Raw genomic sequence first — 27,609 nt, forward strand, 5'->3', positions numbered from 1 at the left:
GGAAGAGAGTGTTTGTTTTTTTTTCGTAACTTATTAAGACTCACCCAGTTTTGAATGTCCTGGAAGTAGTCGGACGCTTCATGAAAAATGAAGGACAAATTTCCTGGGATATCACTTTTCTGAAGTTGAGTGTCATCAGCATGAGAATGATGACTGACATATGTGGCGGTTGATAATTTCAGCGAGGGCAGCAGTGTACAGAGTGAAGAACACGGGGTCTAAAAACAGATCAATGTGGGTCTCCGTGTCCGATTTTAACGGGTTCATCAAAAAGCAATCGTCAAAAAGCTGCTAAATATTTCTGAGCAGCTGTGCAGGTCTTTTACAATTCTGGATAATCTGACGCAAGGATGCAGCATAACGTGAATCATCGTTGTAAACTCTATGGGAACTTTTGTGGTGTAGTTTACATGAGTTGAGGACGCTGCTCATGGAAACTCTACGGCATAGTTTACATGAGGAGGTCTCGAAGACTAAACACCAGAACACATTCTTCAGTCCTGTCCCCTCCCAAAGGGGCTTAGAGACACCGTGTGGCCGACATTAACCCTGCTGCACACCAAGCTCTGTAACTCCAGACAGGACTTGGAAAGGACGACGTCATTTATCAGACGGGCTGGACTGACACTGAGAAGGGGAGGAGGAGGAGAAGCACAAGAAGAACAAGAACAAGAAGACATGAGCAGAACACCAAACAATCAAACCAGGACTGAAAACACCAGCACAAAGTTTCTTTGAGCAGAAAGAGAGAGAAATGCATATCGTTTCTGATCATTCCTCCCCATAAAACGTCATACTACACAAATAGGTATGACATGTCTCTGAAAACCCAAATCTTATACTTTCGATGTTTCACTCCACCTTCAAAAATCTTACCCTGATGTTGATAGTTCGCTTTATTTCGTCGTTCGAGTCACCAGTGAACACAACACGAACTTCTACGTCACCAAGAGTTTTCGGTTTTATACAGAATGTGGCTGCTTTGATGACACCAGCTTCCACCTGAAAAACAATCACCACAAACAATTGTTTTGAATAAAGTTCGCATGTGTTAAGTACACGCTGTGATCAGTCAATGCGATTTGTATTACATGTAACTGAGAGCATACAAGTCTACTTCTAGGGGGGAGTGGGTGGAATCATTAGAAACAAAATTAATTAAATGACAAAGAAACTGTTCTCTCCCTCTCCGAATCCTTCTCACCACTGAGAGAGAACAAAATAGAAACAGTAAGACTGTCATGTACACACTATGAAACCAAAAGTCATTTTTCATGCCATAAGAAATAACCTTATGTGGCAACGTTTTCCAGAGACCACACAACACCTTGGAAGTCATAAAGGACATGCTTATCATGTAATATGCAATAGTAATAATGCCTCCACCATAATGATGATAGAAATAATAATGACAGTGACAATGATAATAATGATGATAATAATAATGATAACAATAATAATAATGATGATAATAACCAGCAGTAGCAGCAGCAACACTATGTCATCTCAATATACCGTACCTTGTAACAGAAACTGACATCGACAGAGCGAAAGAAAGAATGAGCTCCTAACCGTTCCAAGAGACTCCTTGATATTCGCGTTCTTGGGGACCTCCGTGAGTGTGCCAGTGACATTCTCCACACGGATGACATCGAAGTCGTCGCTCTTTTCAATCTTCATTTCTCCCTGGACAGAAAGACCAACGAACATTAAAAATTTGTCCATTACGCCAGCGAGGATAGCTGAAACATAGGTTAGAAAAAAAGCCCATTTAAGACCTCTTCAAACTTTCGTTGCTGTTGTTGTTGAAAATTACTACACGGGCGCAACAGCCGAATGGTTAAAGCGTTGGACTTTTCAATCTGAGGGTCCACAATTCGAATCTCGGTGACGGTGCCTGGTGGGTAAAGGGTGGAGATTTTTCCGATCTCCCAGGTCAACATATGTGCAGACCTGCCAGCGTCTGAACCCCCTTCCTGTGTATACGTAAGCAGAAGATCAAATACGCACGTTAAAGATCCTGTAATCCATATCAGCGCTCCGTGGGTTATGGAAACAAGAACATACCCAGCATGCACGCCTCCGAAAACGGAGTATGGCTGCCTACATGGCGGGGTAAAAACGGGCATACACGTAAAAACACACTCGTGCACATACGAGTGAGCGTGGGAGTTGCAGTCCACGAACGCAGAAGAAGAAGAATTAACTCTCTCCATACGAACGGCGAAAGAGACGACGTTAACAGCGTTTCACCCCAATTACCACCATCAAAATATTGCAAGCGGAAGGCTCTTGTACTGAAGAGGTGAATGTTGACAAAGAATACCACACGACGGAAGCTAAAGGTTGTGTCATTCAGACACCCACTGGACATCGGAGGGGTCTGTGTAGAGGAGAAGAGAGGGACTGGCCGTACTGAGTGAGTTAATGAGTAGTGATAAGACAATTTCTTTGTGGTTGATGTATCTTTCTCAAAGGGATCTGTTCACTTCTTTCGGTGCTTTCTGGCCCACCCTCTCCGGTCACCTTTCGTCTTCTGCTGCCATGAAATGAAACACAAATGGCCAAGTTCCTAGTGCTTCTTTCTGCAGTTTTGAACAAATCTTAGTATCGTGAAACTCGTTGCTGCTGTCAATTTATAATTTTCACACATACAGATATACACGCAAGCAAGCAAGCAAGCGCGCACGCACACGCACACACACACACACACACGTGTGAATGAATTCAGATATGGAAATCAGTCACAAACGAGCAGTTCAGACAGGTTGCTAGCAATTATGGTATGGAAAGACACGACAGACTATGGAGAGAATGCAGTATATGTGTCATTGGTGACGGACAACATCAGTGTAGTATGTGTGAATGTCAAGTACAAATGGGTCAGGCAACAACACACATCTGTGTATTAACACACACACACACACACACAACGAAAGAGAGTTTGCATGGCTGAAAAGGCGTGGAATTTTTATGCAAAAGGCGTTTTCAAAAAGATGTGTTTTCAGACCAGTTTTAAAAGATTGAAATGAGGGAGAGTGGCGAAGATCGTGAGGTAAACTGTTCCAGACAGATGGAGCTGAATAAGAAAAGGAAGAATCACCGAAGGATCGGGTTTTAACAAGGGGAGCAAGTATAACCGCCGTGAATCGGAAGATGATCTGAGTTGTCGTGGGGGTGTGTAGATTTGAATCAATTCTCTCAGATACTGAGGGGCAGCACCCAAAATGGAGTTGAAGGTGAGAATTGCAACTTTGTGACTGAATGACTGAATGGAGATGCGAATATGCTTTCCTTTTCATTCATTCTCTCTCTCTCCACACCTCCCCCCTCCCCCTCTGTGTATGTTTCTCTGCCTCTTTCACTCTTGACTTTGAGCTTTAGTGAGTGCGAGTGTTTACGCCTTTGTAGCCTGCACCATTTCTTTGTGTTTGAGACCCAACACACGGTCCATGTAACATTTGATAACCTCCCCTCTCCCCCCCACCCCCCGCCACCCTCAATCCCTCCTTTCCCTGTTCGCTTTGCACAGGCAGTTGCCCCTTTTTTTTCGGATCTGTCTGCACACGACTGAACGCCTCTTGAAACTGAAAACCGAAAAACACGCACATAAGCAAAGCTGGCAGGAATGCGCATCATCTTATTACCACAGTTTCATTTAACGCCCCCCCCCCCCTTACCCCCGCGCCTTACCCCTTTCTCTCTCTCTCTCTCTCGTTCACGTTCATGGTTATGTTCATGTTCATGTTTCTCTCTTGGCTTGCAAGGCATGACAAGCACGTTGATTTTAATTAACATGCCCTGAGCAGGTAACTTCCCTCTTTTTTTTTTTTTTTAACCGATCTGTCTGCACGCTTTGACGCCTTTAGAAAACTGAAAACTGAACGCATGCACAGGTGGGTGTGTCCGTCCTCTTACCGTGGTTTTTTCGTCGTCCACGTTGTGCGCGATGGCATTGAAGCACACCACCTCCCCACGGACCGCTGAATCCACCAGGTACATGGAAACGAACATTTTCTTCTTGGTCTCAAGCTGTGTGAAAGAAATTACACACACGCGCGCGTGCGCACACATACACACGCGGACACATACATACGTATACACACACACACACACACACGCACGCGCACGCACATGCACGGACACACACACGCATGCACGCATGTGAATAAAATGTTTTTCCTTGACATCCTTTTGAATTTCATTTATAATTTGGGGATTATTACTCTCTCTCTCTCTCCCTCCCTCTCTCTCTCTCACTCTCTCCCTCTGTGTGTGTGTGTGTGTGTGTATGCCTATGTGCGTCATTGTGCTTGTGCGTGCTTGTCTCTGTGTATGCATTTGCGACGGTGTGTGCGCGTGCGTTCGCACGCTCGCCTCGTGTGTGTGTGTGTGTGTGTGTGTGTGTGTGTGTGTGTGTGTGTGTGTGTGTGTGTGTGTGTGTGTGTGTGTACGTGCGTGCGTGTGTGCGTGTGTGTGTGTGCGTGTGTGTGACTGACCGTTGCTGGGTCGTTGCCAATCACCAGACCGATCTGTGGGTGGACAACGAACGCAGAGACACTGAGTTTAGTGATGGTGTCGGGGGCTCTCGTGGTGAAGGTCCTTGCCTTCAGGCCTCTGGGAAACGTCGTTGTCATCATCAACAACGTCATCATCGTCATTATCCAGCATCATCATCATCATCGTCATCATGATGATCATCATCATTATCACCAATCGTCATCGCCTTCATCGTCACCACCACCACCACCACCACCACCACCTCCTCCTCCATCACCACCACCACTACCAACATTATCATCATCATCGATGTTGTTCATATTCATGTCATAACAATTTCCATCACCATCATCATAACCATCGTCTATGTTGTCATAATCATTACAATGATGGTTAAAATGGGCGCCACATGTTGGGAACTGAAAGTCAGCAATCGTACAGGAAAGCTAAATGTAAATGTCCTCTTAAAAATAAATAAATAAAAAGATGAACCAACAGAATGATGGATACACAAGATGGATTCACACTCGTGCATTTTCATCAATTAATCAGAACTCAACAACAACAACAAAAAAAAGAAAAACAAAAGACATGTATCTAATGTAACAGACAGAAGAAACGTCCACAGACTAAATGTCTCATCTACACTTTAACTTTCGCATACCTTTATAAAGGAAAGCTTTCAATATCTACACGTGCCACAAGGTGTTTCACCAAAGGGACCCAGACCGATGATGGATCCAATACCCACAGACCCAGACCAATGATGCATCCAAAACCCAGAGAGACCCAGACCTATGATGCATCCAATACCCAGAGAGACCCAGACCAATGATGTATCCAATTTACCCAGAGACCCAGACCAATGATGTATCCAATACCCAGACAGACCCAGACCAATGATGTATCCAATACCCAGAGAGACCCAGACCAATGATGTATCCAATACCCAGAGACCCAGACTAATGATGTATCCAATACCCAGAGACCCAGACCAATGATGTATCCAACACCCAGAGAGACCCAGACCAATGATGTATCCAATACCCAGAGAGACCCAGACCAATGATGTATCCAATACCCAGACAGACCGAGACCAATGATGTATCCAATTTACCCAGAGACCCAGACCAAAGATGTATCCAATACCCAGACAGACCCAGACCAATGATGTATCCAATACCCAGAGAGACCCAGACCAATGATATATCCAATACCCAAGAGACCCAGACCAATGATGTATCCAATACCCAGAGACCCAGACCAATGATGTATCCAACACCCAGAGACCCAGACCAATGATGTACTCAATACCTAGAAACCCAGACCAATGACGGACCCAATACTCAGAGACCCAGACCAATGATGTATCCAATACCCAGAGACCCAGACCAATGATGTATCCAATTTACCCAGAGACCCAGACTAATGATGTATCCAATACCCAGAGAGACCCAGACTAATGATGTATCCAATACCCAGACAGACCCAGACCAATGATGTATCCAATACCCAGACAGACCCAGACCAATGATGTATCCAATACCCAGAGACCCAGACCAATGATGTATCCAATACCCAGAGACCCAGACCAATGATGTATCCAATACCCATAGAAACCCAGACCAATGATGTATCCAACACCCAGAGACCCAGACCAATGATGTATCCAATACCCAGAGAGACCCAGAACAATGATGTATCCAATACCCTGAGAGACCCAGACCAATGATGTATTCAATACCCAGAGACCCAGACCAATGATGTATCCAACAACCAGAGATCCAGACCAATGATGTATCCAATATCCAGAGAGACCCAGACCAATGATGTATCCAATACCCAGAGACCCAGACCAATGATGTAGCCAACACCCAGAGACCCAGACCAGTGATGTATCCAATACCCAGAAAGACCCAGACCAATGATGTATCAAATACCAAGAGACCCAGACCAATGATGTATCCAACACCCAGAGACCCGGACCAATGATGTATCCAATACCCAGACAGACCCAGACCAATGATGTATCCAATACCCAGAGACCCAGACCAATGATGTAGCCAATACCCAGAGAGACCCAGACCAATGATGTATCCAATACCCAGAGACCCAGACCAATGATGTATCCAATACCTGTATTAGGGTTGAGTACATGTCTACTCACAACATAATACCCTGTCAGGAATATAAAAAAAAAACCCAAAAAAACCCACACTTGTCAGAATGTTCTCCCTCTCCATTAGACCTCGAGTGGTGATCCGGACGCTATACAATGGAAAAGAAAGGTGGTGGCACTGCGCTGTATTGACGCTGTCTTCAGGGAGAGCAGCAGAGAAATATGTTGTGACAAAAGCGAAAAAGAAAAAAGAAAAAAAAAGAAAAACACAATGCAATACATAGCAACACAGTACAATATGATACGGTACGATACAACGCAAGACAAGACAGTATCAGTATCAGTAACTCATATATAACAGATTGACATAAGTTTACCATTGGGCCAACAGCAAAGTGAGAGCTGTATTATCAATGGTTTCTCGAATGCAATGGGAAATCTTTTACAGCTTAGTCTTTTGTGAAGAGCTATGACTCGCAAACTAGGAGGCAAAATTGCACTGGCTCTTAGTGCTGCCGCCTTGGGGTGAGTTGGCCTTTGGAAACCATCCCAACGCCCACTGTCCTAACTCCCTCCTGGCCGAGAGAGTGGAGATGTAACTTGGGCAAAACAATCTCCACTATAATCAAATTCTAGTCCAAATAGCCGGGACAGCAGTTGCCTCCTCTGCGGTTCTGATGGTCATAGTCGGACACGAGTGACTATCACACACACACACACACACATATATATATATATATATATATATATATATATATATATATGTGTGTGTGTGTGTGTGTGTGTGTGTGTGTGTGTGTCAGTAACTCGTCACTGCGTTCGGACAAATCCATATACGCTACACCACATCTGCTAAGCCTGACCAGCAGTGTAACTGAACGCGCTCAGTCGGGACTTGAGAAAAAAAAGAGTCAAACAAATAAATAAGTAAATGAATAAAAAAAAAAATAAAAAAAAAGACTCACTTTGTTTACACACAAGTGAGTCAAAAATGAACAAGTGAATAAATAAATGAATAAGTAAATGAATTAAACAATGGGAAAAAAAGATATATAATTAGACAAATATGTATGAAAAATGTAAAGGTAATAATAATGAATGAATAAATACAAGATCATACAAGGACAAGACAATAAAATACAACACAACACAACACAACACAACACAACACAAAGAACACAACACAACAAAACACAATACAAACCCCAAAGCCACGGATTGCCACAGCCAGTTGTCTGGCAAGAGCTTCTCCACTTGCTGAGCGGGTGTCAGAGGCATGAGCATAGTTCTCACTGAAATCAAACAACACACACAGTTAACTGTTCAGTATCACGCGTCCCCTGCTTCCTACACTTGAACTGTTCAATGTTATTCTGCCAATACAGTGTCCGTGAGGGTCAGGGTTCGATTCCCGCTCTCTCCCTTTCTCCCCAGTTTGACTGGAAAAATTCAAACCGAGCTTCTTGAGTCATTCGCTTGAGACGATAAACCGAGGTCCCGTGTGCAGCACGCACTTGGCGCATTGAAAAAGATATATATATATATATATATATATATATATATATATATATATATATATATATATATAAATTAGGAAGCACCATACATTGTGAACACAGCGCTGTTGTTAGCGTGTGATGTCGTTTTGTTTTTTTTCTTAACGAGGCACATTAAAAAATACCATACAATATGGATATATTCTAATCTTTCAAGCAAACTCCCAAATCATTACTCTTGATATCTGAACAATTTCGACTGTATCAACACTGAACATGTGTATGTATTACCACGTTTTGTCAACATGACCTAAAAGAGAGAGCACAAAAGACTCGCAGAGTATTGAACCATCCAAAAGAACAGCGGATTATGGATTCAAACGTCAAGACATTCACGGGAGATGAATACCGATTTACGCAGCCAAAACCTTTAATTGACACGGTCTTAACTAAGTGAGTCAGACAGACGGCTGCAACTTACGACCGTGGAATTGAAAAAAAAAGACAACTTTTAGAAAACGTCACACATTGAACTGCTCCGCTTTTACCTATCAGGTAATCTGAGTTTTAGAATTTTAGCTGCTGATCAACAGTGGTATTCACCACTACCCCTTCACACACACACACACACACACACACACACACACACATACAGAGAGAGAGAGAGAGAACATGATAAACAGAAAAGAAAATTAACAGGAGACGAGTACGGTGCAAGAGAAGACGGGAGGGTGGTGGTAGAAAAAAAATCAAATATGATCAAAACAAACCAAGTGTTTCACACTACACAGGACAGCGTGATACAAAACCTGGTGGGTTTGGCATGGGACTGTATCGGTGACACCCGTAGTAGTAATAATATGGGTAGTAGTAGTAGTAGTAATTGTAGATCCGGTAGTCTGCAACACACAAAATTCAAGATTCAAGATGATGTAAATTCCTTTCACATATTCTGGGGTACGGTGGAGTACAAACAGAACAACATAACAAACATGAAAAATAACTGACAACTGACTGTGTTTACAAGACTCGTATAGCCAATACTAACTTCCTTTCACCCCTTTCCGATAATGGATGAGTACAAAGAAAACAAAAACAAAAAATCAACTGATAACTTACTGTATTTGCAAGACTCGTATGGCAAATACAACGTGCAATTCCCAAAATAATTCACCAAAATGACCTATAAAATCGCTTTGGAATAAGTTATAACTAGAAGACGAATCGCTTTAGAATAAGTACTAACTATGAAGACGGACCTATTATATCAACTGAGACATTTTCTATCTTTATGAATTTTGAAACAAAAAGCAAACGTTTTCTAGATGTTGAAGACATCAGTCTACAAAAATGACAACCTGACCTAGGATGAAGAAAATATACACATCGAAGTGATTTCTCTCAAAACACAACACGTTCTATGCGTGTTTAAGAGTGTATATCATGCCCAACTCGCATTGCTTTATTTCCATTCAAACGCTTAACTGCTTTTTGTCACTTCGCTAAGTACACCTGTTCAATTCAGATGAACATTCACTCCGTGTGTTATTCACATTGCTTCACTTCTTTTGTCTCGACTCAAGAGCCGCTGAGGCGGCGCACGGTAGAACACGGTAGATTTCTCCAGGTTTCATGGTTATGTGTAAAAGCCTGGGTATACGTAAATGGTTTGTTTTTTTTTCGTCCATCCTGCAATGTCCATCGGTTTTTGTTGTTCTTTTTATGTCTACCTCTCCGTCTCCCTCCCTCAGCAGTTCCTTAAAGGATTAAACTTATCACGGCCGTCGGCTCTTGTTACGTGGCCATATCAACGTATTTTTTTCCCCTTTTTCTTAACTGATGTCAGCAGATCTCCGTATCTTGCATTGTGCTGCCTGATAGTCTGGCGCACTTGTTCATTCGTAATGCGAATAGTGTGTTTGGTGTTTAGTATTTCGCGATAACACCTCGTTTCCATGGCTTGGATTCTTCATTCCAGATCAGCACTGAGAGTCCATGTCTGGTGTGGAAACAGAAGAATGGAATACAGCAGTGCGCGTAAGAGCCTCATCTCGTGTTTCTTGGGGATTCAAATCGCACACTGCCAAACTTTCACCTGCTTTGTATCACATTTTATTTAAAACACTGGGCAATATCACGGACGATTGAATGTGTTTGGGAATGTCTTCCTTCTCCCTCTAGTAAAACATCACAACTCAAAATTGACAGCAGTGTCGTTTCGTGTGATAACATAATGGGGAAGACAACATAGAAGAATTTGATAGTTATTGTTCTTTTGCAGGTAATCGTGAGTTACATGTTGTTTTCCTTTCACAAGCTTTGACAAACTCCGTGAAACTGAAACTTAATGCTCGTACAGGCAGTTTAAGTGAGTTGAGGGAAGGAGGAGGGGGGCTAGCGGGGGGTTAAAACATGACAGGAAGACCCAACATATACAGTGCAGTGAGAGACAGACATCAATGTGAAGATTACGTCTGGGGATGTAGTACTGGTTGTAGCTGTAGTAGCCAGGCATCCTCATGTTGGTGACGAGGCCCACCCCAGAGTTCTGCACATAGGAACAACTCATGTGACCGTCAGTGACCACCATAGAACTCACGGAACAACAACACCACCAATAAAACAAGAAAGGCAAGGCCTTCAAGACTCACTTGTGATACACTTTAAGAAAATAAAAAAAATAAATGAAAAGATAAAAACTGATAAAAATTAGTTTGTTGAAATGTATTCTCTATTCGTTATTATGATTATTATAAAGATTCGCGTTATAATTTTTTTTAAGAAAAAAAAGCTTCCAAGCAGATTCCAACAATGGATGTTCAGAGCAAGAACAACTGATTCTATCCATTAGGCTGACGGGGGTTCAACAATAAAGTCAAAAAATTATTATAATTTCAAGCATGTTCTTTTGGCGGAATAAATTGACAGTGGCAATCGAAATGTTAAAACATACAAGCACGTACGCATTCAACAGACACACACATGTGCACAGATACGCATGTACGCTGAAACGCACTAACACACATGTTTCTATGCACGCATGTACGCACACACACACACACACACACACACACACACACACATGTAAGACAATCGTTACGACTTACTGAGAACTCGCTGTATGCAGAGTAACGGTAGTAGCTGTAACGACTGGCGGAATCATGGAACAGAAGCGCCTTGAGCATCTGGTGAAGGGAGACAATCACACGAGCATGTGACAGAATTCGTCAAAGCAATCTACCCACTAAAAAAAAAAAATATGATAAATCATTTGCAAGACTCACAATTCTAGCTGCATGTCTTTGCCGAATAGTCGCTGCTTTGCTACGGCAGATGACTCAGACAGTTCAGCTATGGAGTTAGACCGAGGAGTATAACTACTGACTGCACTGCAGACTGCTCTGCTGCGTTAGATGGCGATGACTGGTTAGCTATGGAGTAAAAATGAGGGGAGTAATTACTGACTTTAGTGAAAACTGCTCTGCTACGTAAGATGGTTATGACTGTTTAGCTATGGAATAAGAATGCAGAGCATAATTATTGACTGTAGTGCATCCACCCCTGTCTCCAGTCCCCTACAACCTCCAAACTCTGATGTCAGCATCAATTCTTTTCAATGGCATTGTCCATGTTGTTAATACGGTATGTCTACCTCCTCACCTCCACCCCAGCCCCCGAAAACGGTGTATGACTGCCTACATGGTGGAGTAAAAACGGTCACACACGTAAAAGCCACTGTTCTAAAATAGGTGGATATCGCATGCCTTCTTTAAGCCCCTTCGCTAACTAAAGCCAGCCCAAGTGTTCAATCAGCCATTTTGCTACTCGTGTCAGTACAGCGCGAAGCGTTAATTTCGTATATGTAGCCGAGCGCTCAGCTGACTAAGATGAGTGCTTCACGGCAAGCTTTCACTTGCTCTCGGTGTTTGTCACATTAAGCTGACATTCCTGTGTGTGCCTCCACAGCAAGTTTGCGCAATGTGTCATTGCACTGTTTTCCTGTAATAACTTTGGTGAATAAACCATTGGCAGAAATCAATCGAGACACAACATTTGACATGTCATGGGGGCAAGCGTAACACAATTTCATTGAAGATACACGGTTACAGTTCAGAAAGAGTGTGTGTGTGTGTGTGTGTGTGTGTGTGTGTGTGTGTGTGTGTGTGTGTGTGTGTGTGTGTGTGTGTGTGTTGTAATGGCAATTTCCTACGATTTTTTTTCTTTTTCAGTTTTAAGGTGAGAATTATCAACAGAGACGTTTGGATAGTTTTAAGATGTAAATGTTTAACACTGCTGGTTTGAAATCACGAATAATCCACGTCTTTGTTTGTTTTATGGGATCATTGTACAATGGGACTTAACTGACACAATTTTTATCGGCCATTTCTTCCAATAAATCATTTCTCGAGTTTGACTTTGGTTATCATTTCTATGTCAGTCACCATGGTAGCCTAATGATGTAAAAATGAAAAAAATGAAAAGTCGTCAAGTTGACGTAACAGGCAAAGAGAGGATTAATTTTTATTGTTCTATGTACCACAAACACAAACCACAAGTGCATATGTGTCTATGAAAAAAACCGTATGTCTGATCTAGAGTAAACCAATGCCGATGTATAAATTAAAAAAAAAAAAAAAAATGACCATTTACCACCAAACAGATAACTCATCAACTGTCATGTGTATCCTGTTAACAAATTTAAACGAAAATGTACACACCATCCCTCTGTGTGTGTGTGTGTGTGTGTGTGTGTGTGTGTGTGTGTGTGTGTGTGTGTTCCCCCCCACCTCTCTCTCTCTCTCTCATTGTCTGTTAGATTCGAACAAAAATGTGCACCCATTTCTGTGTGTGTGTGTGTGTGTGTGTGTGTGTGTGTGTGTGTGTGTGTGTGTTCCCCCCCACCTCTCTCTCTCTCTCTCATTGTCTGTTAGATTCGAACAAAAATGTGCACCCATTTCTCTGTGTGTGTGTGTGTGTGTGTGTGTGTGTGTGTGTTTGTTCCCCTTCCCTCTCCCTCAGTGTCGAACAAAAATGTGCACCCATTTCTGTGTGTGTGTGTGTGTGTGTGTGTGTGTGTGTGTGTGTGTTTGTTCCCCTTCCCTCTCTCTCAGTGTCGAACAAAAATGTGCACCCATTTCTCTGTGTGTGTGTGTGTGTGTGTGTGTGTTCCCCTTCCCTCTCTCTCAGTGTCGAACAAAAATGTGCACCCATTTCTCTCTATCTCTGTGTTTTTTGGGTTGTTGTTTTTTTTTCGAACAAAAATATACACCCGTCTCCCTCTCTCTCTCAGTCTCCATTAATTCGAACAGCCCAGATATGGCCTTAGTGGTCGGCTGGGCTATAAACAACATGATTTGATTTGAAATTCGAACAATTTCTCTTTCTCTCTCAATTTATCTCTCTCTCTCTGTGAACAGAAAACTACGATGCTTACGTCATCCACGGTGATGTCATTCTTTTGCGTCAAGGCATTGTCGTGTCTCCCCAGCAGAAACACAGTGGCATTTTTTGTGGCCTGAACTTTCACGGACACCTTTTCCCCGGGTATTGCCTTCTTGTTCTTCTTCCCGTCGATGGTGATCAGCAACTGTGGCCAGTCACAACGTCACAACTGTCAGTTTTACAGATATTGGTGAAAAATAGTTCCATGGTTAAGTCCTGTCTTAGTATCCTAAATTCAGGGACCTATTTCAACAGAGCCTGCCGATCCACAATCGAACTGTACAGCCATAGCAGACGCCGCAACTCCACAGTTTGACTGAACTGGGCGTTCCATTGTCTTCTGAGATAAACGGATGACAACATTAATTTCAACGGTAATTTTCGTGCATGGATTAAACGATATTACCATTTGTAGGTGCAACCCACTTACTATAGTGGTTTTCGATTCTATTTTGGGGGTTTTTATAATCAATTCTACAGATTCAGTCGCTAAACTATTGTGTGGGGTGAGTGACAAGCCTGTGGATGAACAATTAATTTTCAATTGATTGAACGAAGATGTGTTGTCAGTTTTACGCTTTAGCCGACAGACTTTCAGTCTTACAGCGTTAAGCACCATGAGACAGACAAGACAGATAGACAAGAGACAAAGGTCAAGCACATTATAAGGGCACCACGACGAGACATACAATACAGACAAGAGACAGGGGTCAATCACATCATGAGGGTACAACGAGACAGACGAAACATGATAGACAGACAGACAAGAGACAAAGGTCAAGCACATCATGAGGGCACCATGATGAGACAGACATAACACGACAGACAGGCAGACAAGAGACAGGGATCAAGCACATTATAAGGGCACCACGATGGGACAGACAGACGAGAGACATGGAAATCACGTCGTAAGGGCACCATGACGAGACAGACATACAAAACAGACAGACAAGAGACAGGGGTCAAGCACATCGCAAGGTCACCGTAACGAGACAAACAAGACAGACAAAAGGGAGGGTATCAATCACATCGTTAGGGTACCACGACAAGACAAACAAGACACACATACAAGACAAGACAGACAGACAAGAAACATAAGTGCATCACATCGTAAGGGCACCGTAACGAGACAGACATACAAAACAGGTAGACAAGAGACACGTGAATCACAAACGGGCATCATAACGAGCCAGGCAGGCAGGAGACAGAGATAAATCAAACCGTGAGGGCACCGTAACGAGACAGACAGGACAGACAAAGAGACAAGGCTCATTCACATCGTAAGGGCACCGTAACGAGACAGACAGGACAGACAAGAGACAAGGCTCATTCACATCGTAAGGGCACCGTAACGAGACAGACAAGAGACAGGGCTCATTCACATCGTAAGGGCACCGTAACGAGACAGACAGGACAGACAAAGAGACAAGGCTCATTCACATCGTAAGGGCACCGTAACGAGACAAACAGGACAGACAAGAGACAAGGCTCATTCACATCGTAAGGGCACCGTAACGAGACAGACAGGACAGACAAAGAGACAAGGCCCATTCACATCGTAAGGGCACCGTAACGAGACAGACAGGACAGACAAGAGACAGGGCCCATTCACATCGTAAGGGCACCATAACGAGACAGACAAGAGACAGGGCTCATTCACATCGTAAGGGCACCGTAACGAGACAGACAGGACAGACAAAGAGATAGGGCCCATTCACATCGTAAGGGCACCATAACGAGACAAAGAGACAGGGCCCATTCACATCGTAAGGGCACCATAACGAGACAAAGAGACAGGGCCCATTCACATCGTAAGGGCACCATAACGAGACAGACAAGAGACAGGGCCCATTCACATCGTAAGGGCACCATAACAAGACAGACAAGAGACAGGGCCCATTCACATCGTAAGGGCACCTTAATGAGACAGACAAAGAGATAGGGCCCATTCACATCGTTAGGGCACCATAACGAGACAGACAAGAGGGCCCATTCACATCGTAAGGGCACCATAACGAGACAGACAAGAGACAGAGCTCATTCACATTGTAAGGGCACCACAACGAGACAGACAAGACCGGCAGGGAGACAGACAAGAAACGGAAATGGGTCGCATCGTAAGAGCACGAGTAACGAGACAGACACACAAACAGGCAAGGGGTCATTCACATCGTAAGGGGTGTAGTCGTGCACATCCAGGGTGAGTCCGGCAGCCACGATCTCCCTGGTGGTCAGGGTGAAGTAGCACAGGAGGTGGAGCCTGGGGGCCATGTCCTGGTTCACTTCGATGCGCAGGTTGGTGTTTTTGCTGCTTTGCTTTCTCACCACTCTCTCCGCCTTCACCAGTTTGCCTTTGGAGTATATCTGTCATTTTTTAAATTTTAATAAGAGATCAAATTAAGATATCAACACACACACACACACACACACACACACATACGCGCACACACACATACGCACACAAACACACACGCATACACATATGCATACACACATGCATACACACACATACAAACATACACACACACACATACATACACATTCACAAGCACACATACATACAAACACATTGACTCGCTCACACACACACACACACACACACACACACACACACACACACACACACACACAAACGTGGATCACAATAAATGGGGGAGGGGAGTCCTTTTGAATAAGGAGAATCGTATTGATCCGAACTGACTCCACGGAGTGTGTCATGGCTTGCCCAAATCACTGCCAGGAATGACTGACTTTTCGTAAGAAAGTGAAAGCAAAAACTCTGTACAAAAAGTCTTACAGTCCACCGGTGTAGTAACCTGTTCGTACCCTCGTTGGATTCTTACCCCTGGTAAAATCCGGCTAGCCCAGAATGACTCACCCCCCACACCCTCTGGGGGGTGAACTTCAACTAGTCAGAACTGACCCGCCTAATTAGATTTTACCCCACTCTCCTTCGTAATGTCCAACCAGGGGGTGACGATCATGACTAGCCACAAATGACGCCAGGCAGGGTCATTGGAGGCGAGTCAAGGACGACCCTGGGGGGATGGGGTGGGGTGTGTGTGTGTGTGGGGGGGAGGGGTAGTTTAAGGCTATTACACAGGCATTCAAAGCACGGACCAAGATTGAGGTCCACCGTTCTCGTGATCATTAATTAACCTTTATCCGCCCCTTGGACAGTCAGCGTAAAGCAGTCAGCGTCACATCTTGCTAAACTGTTCCACCGTATTCAGCACCGAAAGAAAAAACCACCTGAATTAACATACTTTGTTAAAATAAAAATAAATCTAAAAAAACCCAAAAAAACACAACAACAACATCAACAACAACAAGAAAAAAAAAACGTTTAAAGAAATAACTTTTTTTTTTTTCAGTTTAAAAAATTCTCTGAAGACAATGTCTATCCTATCTATCTGCCATCTTAATACTGAAGATCTGACGAAACTAACAACACCGCAAACTCCATTTTAAATCTATTATCAATATATATATATATATATATATATATATATATATATATATAAACCCGAAAAAGAACTCACCGCGTATGTGTAGTTGGCAAAAGGTTTATTGGACATGAGCGTCACCTTCCTTTGCTTCCCAACCTGAAACACAGCAACACAAATACCGCTTGGTGCTGTGTGTAGCTGCAAGCCTTTTGAAAAAAAAAAAAAAAAAAAAAGAAGAAAGAAATTACAGCACACTAACCAGAACAAGAACTGAAACAAAACAGACAAATCATCCGAACTCGTAAAATTAAAAAAATCATAATCACACACACGGTGCGCAAGCGTGCGCGCACACACACATCACATACACGCACACCCGGTGTGCAACAAACACAACACACGGTGTTGGCAACACACGAGCATGCGTGAACACACACACGCATGCGTGCACACACGCGCGCGCGGGCGCGCAGGCACACACACACATGGTATCACACACACGCACACACACACACACACACACACACACCGCACGCACGCACACACTGTCACCAATCACAACCACCATTCAATCCGTTACACTGAAAACAAATCGAACCGACAGCGGTGTTAAAGTGATGAAGAAACTTCTCCATTAGCCAGTCCATGATACTTACAGACATGTCCTTGTTCAACTCCAAATGAAGGTAAACGTCGGAGTACGAGTAGTAACGAGACAGGTATCGTGTGGTGGTGAACTTGCCGTTCTGGACAAATACAATTTACATAATGGACAACTTACAACAAAACACTTATAACAAAACAAATACACTTGCATACAGAAACAAGAGGCAAAGCCTTCAAGGCTCACTTGTGCTTCACACTTTATCCAGCAAAGGAATCATGAGGAGAAAAATTTTTTTTTTTAAATCGTTGAAAAGTGCTCTATATTAAATATGATATATAAAATAAGCTTGGGATAAAACATTTTGAAAAGTTTTCAAATAGAAAAAGTCATGCGAGCAGGATCGAACCATGCATGTTCAGTTCCAAAGCAAGCAGACAAATTCCCCACGGCTGCAGCACATCAAAGCTATGTTGACGTTTTCTTCTTCCTGCGATAAATAGATGTGATTGTAGTGGACGTAATAACGCCGTTTAAATCATGATTTTTGTGTTTTATTATATCTCGATTATTCTTTCATTTCGGCGATAAAGGAGTTGTTGCCATCGCTTCAAGCACACGCAACACATGGTAGATCTCTAGATCTGCACAAACCAGTCTACAACGGACTGAAAGAAACGATCGATTCGGTGTTTCTTTTATGTTCATTCCAGTTAATTCAGCGTCCATTTTAGAATATTTATATGCAGTAAACACGTTGATAGTGTAGTTAATATCACTGTGTGAGTTCTGTCCAGAATTTATTTGTATTTCCTTTTAATTGTGAACAAGAAAAACGAGGTCATGTCGTCTTTGAACACAAACTACCCTGTAGTAGGCCTAAATCAGTGGGAAGCAGTTTTTAAAATTTTCGGATTTCAGAATGAATCTCAACGAAATAAACCGTTCATGATTCGGAAATACAGCTTAATTCGGGAGACTTACATCCTGTTATTGATATGACTGTGAAGATTTTTTGTTCATACTATGTTTAAGTCAAATTTGGTATTGGCAGACAAAGTATTTCCAGAGAAAAAGGCAATGTTCAAGTTTACCACGGACACACACACACACACACACACACACACACACAACCGAACACCGGGTTGATAGACTCACTTTGGAGTTTTCACAGACGAGTCTAAAAAGTGGCGCTGTGAGCAACCCGAGTTTCTCACAAAGAAATATGTTGTGACAAAGTGTGATACAATACAGAAGTGATACAATGTGATACAATACATTACAATTCGATAGGAAAAACCAACCAACCAAACAAACAAACAAAAAAAATGCACGCAGGGAAAAAACCCCCAAAAAATGGCGCTGTAGTGTAGCGATGCGCTCTCCCTGGGGAGAGCAGGCCGAATTTCACACAGAGAAATGTTGTGATAAAAAGAAATACAAATACAAATACAGATGCAATACAATACACGAAAGAGTTTCCGAGCCAAGCAAGGCGCGAGATTCAAATATGACAACAAAACATACTCAAGACTGAACACACACACAAACGCGCGCACACACACACACACACATAAACACACACACGCGCGCGCGCGCGCGCACACACACACACACACATTAATGAAATTAAAAAATAAAATAAAAACAGCAGGAAAGAAACATGATTGTGCATTCCATCGGAACAGGAACAAACTCTCAGTTCAAGGGAAAAGAGAAGAACTTGAAACAGAAGACAGAGACAGACATAAAAGGACAGAAAGAGAGACGCAGGCAGACGGTTCGATCGTGGGAAGCGGAAAGAGAGAAGAGGGTAAGTGGCGGATGACGGGGTAGGTGGTAAGGGTGGATATGTGTGTGTGTTGAGAAAGAAAGGGAGAAAGTGAGTGACTGAGTGAAAGAAACACACACACACACACACACGCACACGCACACACAATTGGGATAAATGGAAAATGTTTCCACATTATAAAAGATATGTACCAAAATTCAACTGTATGTGTTAAACCAAACGATGGCTTAACGGATTCTATCGCAGTTAAAAAGGGAGTGCTTCAGGGAAATCTTATTAGCCCCACGCTATTCAATATTTTCATTAATGACACAAGAGACTCTATAAACGATGACACCTCACCATACATCAGCGAAGCAACCAAGACTCAAACCTTTTTCTGTTATATGCGGATGACATTGTGATGCTCTCGACAACAAAAGTAGGACTACAAAATAAACTAGACCAGCTACATGAATATTGTTTGCAATGGGGGCTTAGAATCAACAGGGACGAAACAAAAATCGTAATTTTCACCAAAAAAACTACCCCAAAATACCAGTGCTCTTTTCATGTGTTGATGACTGCATCGAAACGGCGGATAGATACAAATACTTGGGAGTTATTTTTCATAAGAGCAGAAATTTTCACCTTGCTGAAGACCACTTAGTCAAACAAAGAAACTGCTCCGAAACGCAGTGTGAGAGAGAAAGAAGTAGAGATGGGTGTGATGAAGCAATCATTAGACACTCAAGTCACCCCAATTCTCAGTTACGGCGCTGAAGTGGGGTTTCCATTCAATCAAACTGCGACAAACTCCTCCACGCCCTCTATGCTGTTTAACCAATTTAATGCCTTTCTCTCTGCAAAATGCCCATCAGAAAATGTATGTCAACTTCTGTAGGAGTTTAATGGGCGTACACAAAAGATCAATTAAGTTACCAGTCCTGGCAGAGTTAGGCAGATACCCCATTTCTCTGACCGCAGTGTGTCAGGTTATATCATTCTGGGTGCAAATGATAGAATCAAAAGAAGATAGCTATTTCAGGCAAGCATATGATGGTATGTTATCGATGAATTCATTGGAAAAAGTTCCTTGGCTTCATTTTATCAAAAAGACACTGGTTTTAACTGGATTCTCCCACGTGTGGGAGAACCATGGCACATTCTAAAATATTCTGTCATGAACATACTACACCACAAAGAACGGGACCATTTCAAGGCTCTCCTTTTATTGCAAATACTTATACATTACAACCTTACCTGATCAGCTGCAAAATTACGAAACATAGAGGAGCATTGTGTCGATTGCGAGTAAGTGCACATGAAATGGCGCGAGGACGTCACTACAACTTAACTAGGAAAGACCGGCTATGTAAAGCATGTGGAGTTGCTGAGGATGAATTGCATTTTCTGGACAAGTGTAGTGCATACTCTGACTTGAGATCTCGCCTGCTTGTGACAGTTACCTCTCAGTCTTCGAATCATTAGCCAGATGGCATTGGCAACACAATAATCCAAAGGCCGAGTTCTCTGTTGCCACTAAGTTATTTCCAACCAGAACTGGCAAATTATATATATGAATGCTTAAAAGTTCGCAGTCAATTACTATATCTTGTGGAATATCCTGCATGTGCTCAGAACTTATTGTTTTTACTTTTTGTTTGCTTGTTGTGTTTAGTTTATAGTGTCCATAATTCCTCTGATGGGTTTTACAACAATTGAATGAGTTCTGAGTTCGCACACACACACATACACACACACACACATCCACCCACTACACCCCAACACACACACACACACACACACACACGCGCGCACGCACACAAACACACATACACACACGCACGCACGCACGCACGCACACACACACACATCCACCCACAACACCCTAACACACACATACACACACACACGCGCGCGCGCGCGCACACACACACACACACACACATACACACACACACACACACACACACACATAGCAAATTGACACCAAATCAAATTCAGTCTTACAGTGGCTTTGACGTAGACGTATCTGGCGTCCTTGGGAATGGTGTCTATCCGGAGTTGAGCGGTACTGGTGTCCTCGTCCAGCTGCACTGACTGGTTGACGAGAGAGTAGTAGGTGACCCGGGACCATGAGGTGGAGTTCCTGTAGGTCACAGTGAAGTTCAAGGTCTTGAACCGGGGTTTGGTGTTCGGCTTCCCGTTGGACCGCACGTCTTCCACCTTGTGATCGCCGCAAGTAAGAGGAGGAAAAGAAAGGGAAAAAAAAACAAACAAACAAAAAACCCGTTACAGACCATGACTGTTATTCTTTTTTCGTATTTTTTGGCCTCATTTGTTTTTAGAGGAGGAAAAGGGAATAAAGAGAGAGAGAGAGAGAGAGAGAGAGAGAGAGAGAGAAATACCCGTTACAGACCATGACTGTTGTTCATTTTCATGTTTTTTGTCCACAATTTCTTATGTTTTATTTTACTGTATCCTTAATGATTTTTTTGTCTGTAAAACACACACACACACACATATACAGAGAAATATGAATGCACTTACACGCACGCACGCAAAGACACACACACACACACACTACATAATTAAGCGCGCGCGTGAACAGATGCATACACAGATGCAATGTAAGACAGGTATGTGGATAGACGTTTTGCGGGAGGCACCAGAGAACATGACAAAGCAACTGTGAGACATATGTTTTGAATTTTTACTGGAGGGGAGTGGGGACGAAAACAAGAGAAAATGCGCCGCACTTAATGTTGAAAAAGGTCGCAATGCATTCCAGATGTCAACAATTTCGGTCGCAATGTATTTCAGATGACAATTTCCTTAAACATATCATTTGAGTAGTAAATCGATATCATCATATGAGCTTCCACTGCCTCCTTCCTTTCCAGAATAAGTTGCTTTTCAAACCAGTGAAAGGTCCGTATCTGATGCAAGCTGCTTCCACGCATTATTTTCAACGGTGACTCACCGTCCAAACGTGAATGTTTCATGCCATTAATTAACGTTCTACTCCCCTACCTTCCCCTACCTGTTCATGTGGAATACAGGAGTTCTACGGGAGTGTTACCGGTTATTCCTGGCATGCTTTACGTTTCTTCAAGTTGGACACTCATGTAATTAAAGAAAAAAAGAAAAGAAACAAAATCACAAGTTTATTGTGGTTGCCAAATTGCCACATCATCCACTCACACATCAATCAAAATAAGGTCACAAATTCAAAATCTGGTTAAGCAGATAGAACAGAACCAGCATTTTATCACACACAACTTTGTATTCACACGAAGAGTGATGGGTATGCCAGCTGCGCCAAATCAAATCAGCATCACCCACCCACACATCAAACAAAATAGCATCTCAGTTCACAATATAGTCCAAAAGCGGTAGTAGCAGTAGATACAACAGAACCGATATATGATCATATACAACTTTGTACTCACCTGAAGGAGGAAGGTGGCAGAATGGTTAAGACGCTAATCTGACAATATAGTGTCCACGAGGGTCTGGGTTCGATTCCCGCTCTTGCCCTTTCTCCCAATTCTGACTGAAAAATCTGAGCATCTAGTCAATCGGACGAGACGATAAACCGAGGTCCCACGTGCAGCACGCACTTGGCGCACTGAAAAATAAAGAACCCATTGCAACGAAAGAGTTGTCCTCTGGCAGCATTCTGTAGAAGAAATCCAGTCTGATAGGTACGCATAAATATATATACATACATCCACTCAAGGCCTGACCAGCGCGTTGGGTTATACTGCTGTCAGGCAGGTGCCTGCTAGCAGACGCGGTGTAGTGTATATGGATACGTCGGAACACAGTGACGCCTCATTGCAGAATTGAAACTCACCACAAGAGAGAGGGGCAGGCCAGGCTTGAACCTGTACGGAGAGGAGGACGAGAACCGCAGGTAGAATTTGTAGGCAGAGAGCCTGATGTCCTTGCTCTTCGTCACGGAGTGATGAGAATTGCCATCATTGACGGTGGCCGTGAACCTCAGAGGCCTGTAAGAGGAGAAGTAGCAGTAGCGGTTGTAGTGGCAGTGACCGTAGTGGCAGTAGGAGTAGGACTTGCAGAACAGGTCCTTGATTTCCGACATGTTGAACGTGCCCACGAATGTGCCGTTTCCGTCCAGCTGTAAGAAAACAGGATGGAACAGCCGTAAGTAGCTTACTTCAAAAGGTTAAAAAAATCATTTAATCCGAGAAACCCGATTTGGGTACATGGAAACAACAAAGAAAAAACAGGCCCACATCCTCGAGACGTGCAATCGCACGACGAAGAAGAGAAAAAAAGGGAAATAAAGGAAGGGAAAAAAAAACAAAAAAAAAAAAAAAAACCGAGAAGGCAAACAGATCACACAAAGTGCACAATCGATTGCGCACCACTGCGCGATCATGACAACACCAAGAAAACCATCATATAAACAAACACCGTGGAACCTTATGAAAAGAAAATCTGCAAGACACAAATGCACACATGCAAATAAACAATCATCCATTCAATGAATCGAAAAGGAAAAGAAAAGAAAAAAAAGAAAGAAAATATATTGCTTGTAGAGTTTAGTACTGTTATCCTTGCATAAGAAAAAGATTAAGAACATCAAAAATATCACATATATTCAATAATGATTTTCAAAAATTTTGCCAGCTTTAACAACACTTCAGTTTCTTCGAGGAATTAAAAAGTGTACTGAATTTCAGTGTGTTGGGTCGTTTATAATAAAAATGGTTTTGAGAATGCTTTTCAGACATGCAGTTATCACCGCTTCATTGTCCTTATTATTTCAGCTGCCATATATGATTTTAAGATGCGCATGATCAGATCGTTCTAGATCTCATGCATTCCACTTTTAGAGTGTACCATTTTCAAGAATCTCATTCCAGTATATAACATACCATATCGTACAGCTCCACTCGACGTTATGGAGTATCGTTATATGCCATAAAGATATTATACCACACATCATTCCATATCATAACTGGCTTTTTCATCACACAGTACCTGATAACAACACACCGTATAAGAAAAAAAACCCGACCTTTTTTTTTTTTTTACCATACCATATCACGCCATACCATACCATACAACACCATACAATATGTCATACAATATTATACTCGACCATTATCACACCACACCATAGCACACCTCGCCATACTCATGTCATATTATATCACACCTACCGTATCACACCATACCGTATTACTCACCATAATCACGCCATAATATATCACACCCCACCATTCCGTATTACCGTGTCTAGGTGTAGTAAAACGTTGTCTCGAAAAAAAAAAAAAAAAAAAACCACTAGAAGCACGCGCTAAACAATTTAGAGAACCTTTCTGTGCGGCGGCTTGAACTGCCTGCATGCAAACAGAAATCAGACGACTGTTTTTGTCACTGTTCTTCTGCGCACGCCGTTGCGCATATTATTAGAGTTACCTCTTCTTCTTCTACAGTGTGTTACTTTTTCTTGTGTACTTCAATATTGCAACATGACACTTATTATTCAGCACTTGCACGCATTGGACCGTGCTACACCACCAGACCAGATCGTATGATACTGACAGTCCTGCACAGCACGAGTTTATCCCAAGCCTACATTAGCTTGCTGGGACCATACATTAATTATTATTCTTTACCACAGTGTGCGTTGTTGTGCTTTTTGAGGGAAAGGGGTGGACGGAGGGGGTGGGGGGCTCGCCCTTGGCCGTGAATGGACGTCACCTCGTTTTGGTCCGTGAAAAGGCCAGCCATCTGCTCTGCCCACATCCTCCCACCCCCCTTAAAGATTTTTAAAATTTTTATTAACATTCTTGAAGCAAGTGGACCAACAGAACTGTGTGTACATGTTTGCGTGCGTGTGTGCGCGTTTTGTTTTTGTTTTTTTTTGTCCTCGGTGTGTGTGTGAGTGTATGTGTGTGTGTGTGTGTTCAGGCACCCGCATACATACGTACGTAATTACGTCCGTACGTACATAAAGCTCTTACCTTGAAACTTTTCTCCACTTGGGCATATGAGTTCCGATAATAATAGTAGGGATATCTTGGAACGGAGATCGTAAGAGTTCCTGTTCCATTGACAGGTGTTCCAATCAAATACCTGCCGGGGAAACAAAGTCTTTTTTCAAAGATAAAAAAGAAAATCTTAAGAAAACCGAACCAGCAGGTAAACAATGATCAAAACAAATTAAGAAGTCGAACAAGACTGTCAACCGACCTTTAAACATACAGCAGTTCAGGGGATGGGCCGAGGTGGGGGAGAAAAATTACAGACACACTGGCTAAGCTTGAGGTAATTAATCAACAGAACGTCGAACTTTTTGTTTGTTTGTTTGGTTTTTGTTTGTTTGTTTGTTGTTGTGTTTTTTGTTGTTGTTTTTTTGTCATCTGTGGAGTGATGGCGTTAACTCCTAGGAAGCGAGAGAATCTGAGCTCACTGGTTCGAATCACGGCTCAGCCGCCGATATTTTCTCCCCCTCCACTAGACCTGAGCCATGGTCTGGACGCTAGTCATTCGGATGAGACGAGAAACCGAGGTCCCGTGTGCAGCATGCACTTAGCGCACGTAAAAGAACCCACAGTAACAAAAGGCTTGTTCCTGGCAAAATTCTGTAGACAAGGCCGTGCTGGAGACACAAGTCATTCCACTTCAGTTATCATCACCTCCACACTCCACTTATTTATTCATTTGGTGATTTATTTTATTCACTTATCTTTAGAAACCAGTACAAAAACCACATCTTACAATTTTGCACACAAAAAGGGCATGCTGGAAAACACCACTGTGGAATGGCCAGCTCCTCTCATCCTCCTCCCCACGCACCCCCCCCCCCCCCCACCTGTGTGTGTGTGTGTGTGTGTGTGTGTGTGTGTGTGTGTGTTTCTCTATGTCTCTGTCTGTCTATCTTTCTATGTCTCTCTCTCTCTCTCTTTCTATGTCTTTGTCCATCTCTCTCTGTCTCTCTCTCTTTCCCTCCCTCGCTATGTCTGTGTGTGCGCGTCCGTCCGCGCGACTATGTGTGTGTGTGTGTGTGTGTGTGTGTGAGAGAGAGAGTGTGTGTGTGTGTGTTGTTGTTGTTGTTGTTGTCTTCAGTTTAACGTCTTTCCACTTGAAGTGATATTAGTGTGTGTGTGTGTGTGTGTGTGTGTGTGTGTGTGTGTGTGTGTGTGTGTGTGTGTGTGTGTGTGTGTGTGTGTGTGTGTGTGTTGTGTGTGCGGGTGTGTGTGTGTGTGTGTAAGCCTAGTCTCCATCCGTACTTTCCAAACACTCTGGCAGTCACTTCCTTGTCCCCGTAGTCCGCTCTTCGTACCCATAGCAACACCTCGAAATCAGGAGAATCTGTACAACAAACACCTCAAAATCAGGAGAATCCGTACAACAAACACCTCGAAATCAGGAGAATCTGTACAACAAACAACATATAAAAACACACACCAATATCTGCATGCACCAAAACAGTCAGTCGCTTTACCAAACAGCACAAAAATTAACAGGCATGTACGAACGAAATCAGGAGAATCTGTTCAACAAACACCTTGAAATCAGGAGAATCTGTACAACAAACAACATATAAAAACACACACCAACATCTGCATGTACCAAAACAATCAGTCGCTTTACCAAACAGCACAAAAATTAACAGGCATGTACGAACTCGTGCTTTTCCAGCACACACATTACAATTTGTTTTATCTATTTCAGGCATCCTGTCACAGCGCATATTCTTGAAACTCTTGGCGCTCTATGCGCGATTCACACTCGTACGCGCCAAATAGGCGTGCGTCTAGGCTGTCAGAAGTACACACACAGACACACTCAGAGACACACACAGACAGAGACACGCACAGACACACAGAAACACACACAAACAATATATATAATATATACAATTAAGAATTACATGCAAAAGGAACAAATTGTAACTATCGCGTACTTTGGACATAATCAGGACAAGGCTTTAGAAAAGAAGAAAATTTGCATATCGATCTTACCGTATTTTTCGATTGGGATATTCTTCGGCTTTGACATTCCCTGAAACAATATTTCAAATGCAAAATAGCTTACACAACTTTCGTTCTTCCCAAAGATAGAATATATGTACAAAGAAATGAATATCAAAATGAATACAGCAATGATTTTCACAGTGGACGTAATTGTTACATGAAACATCACTCAGTTTTTAGCTGCATGCAATCAACGCCTCTCTCTCT

General features: G+C 42.7%; 1 protein-coding gene across 1 annotated transcript in view; it reads right to left on the bottom strand.

Annotated features, from left to right (window-relative positions):
• Positions 1–27,609, bottom strand: part of LOC143284036 (CD109 antigen-like) — a 50,932-nt gene that overhangs the window by 12,697 nt on the left and 10,626 nt on the right. The window contains exons 7-23 of the mRNA XM_076590632.1: positions 27,391–27,430; positions 26,656–26,737; positions 25,387–25,498; positions 23,244–23,528; positions 21,395–21,610; positions 17,663–17,752; positions 17,100–17,162; positions 15,727–15,921; positions 13,550–13,702; positions 11,223–11,300; positions 10,588–10,663; positions 8,925–9,014; positions 7,824–7,911; positions 4,500–4,617; positions 3,919–4,032; positions 1,573–1,686; positions 877–1,002 (exon numbers count right to left, since the gene is read on the bottom strand). Coding sequence (XP_076446747.1) covers positions 877–1,002; positions 1,573–1,686; positions 3,919–4,032; positions 4,500–4,617; positions 7,824–7,911; positions 8,925–9,014; positions 10,588–10,663; positions 11,223–11,300; positions 13,550–13,702; positions 15,727–15,921; positions 17,100–17,162; positions 17,663–17,752; positions 21,395–21,610; positions 23,244–23,528; positions 25,387–25,498; positions 26,656–26,737; positions 27,391–27,430 — 2,040 coding nt within the window. The remainder of the gene's footprint in view (positions 1–876; positions 1,003–1,572; positions 1,687–3,918; positions 4,033–4,499; positions 4,618–7,823; positions 7,912–8,924; positions 9,015–10,587; positions 10,664–11,222; positions 11,301–13,549; positions 13,703–15,726; positions 15,922–17,099; positions 17,163–17,662; positions 17,753–21,394; positions 21,611–23,243; positions 23,529–25,386; positions 25,499–26,655; positions 26,738–27,390; positions 27,431–27,609) is intronic.

This window comes from Babylonia areolata, chromosome 7 (genome assembly GCF_041734735.1).
Source record: "Babylonia areolata isolate BAREFJ2019XMU chromosome 7, ASM4173473v1, whole genome shotgun sequence".
Lineage (NCBI taxonomy): Eukaryota > Metazoa > Mollusca > Gastropoda > Neogastropoda > Buccinidae > Babylonia > Babylonia areolata.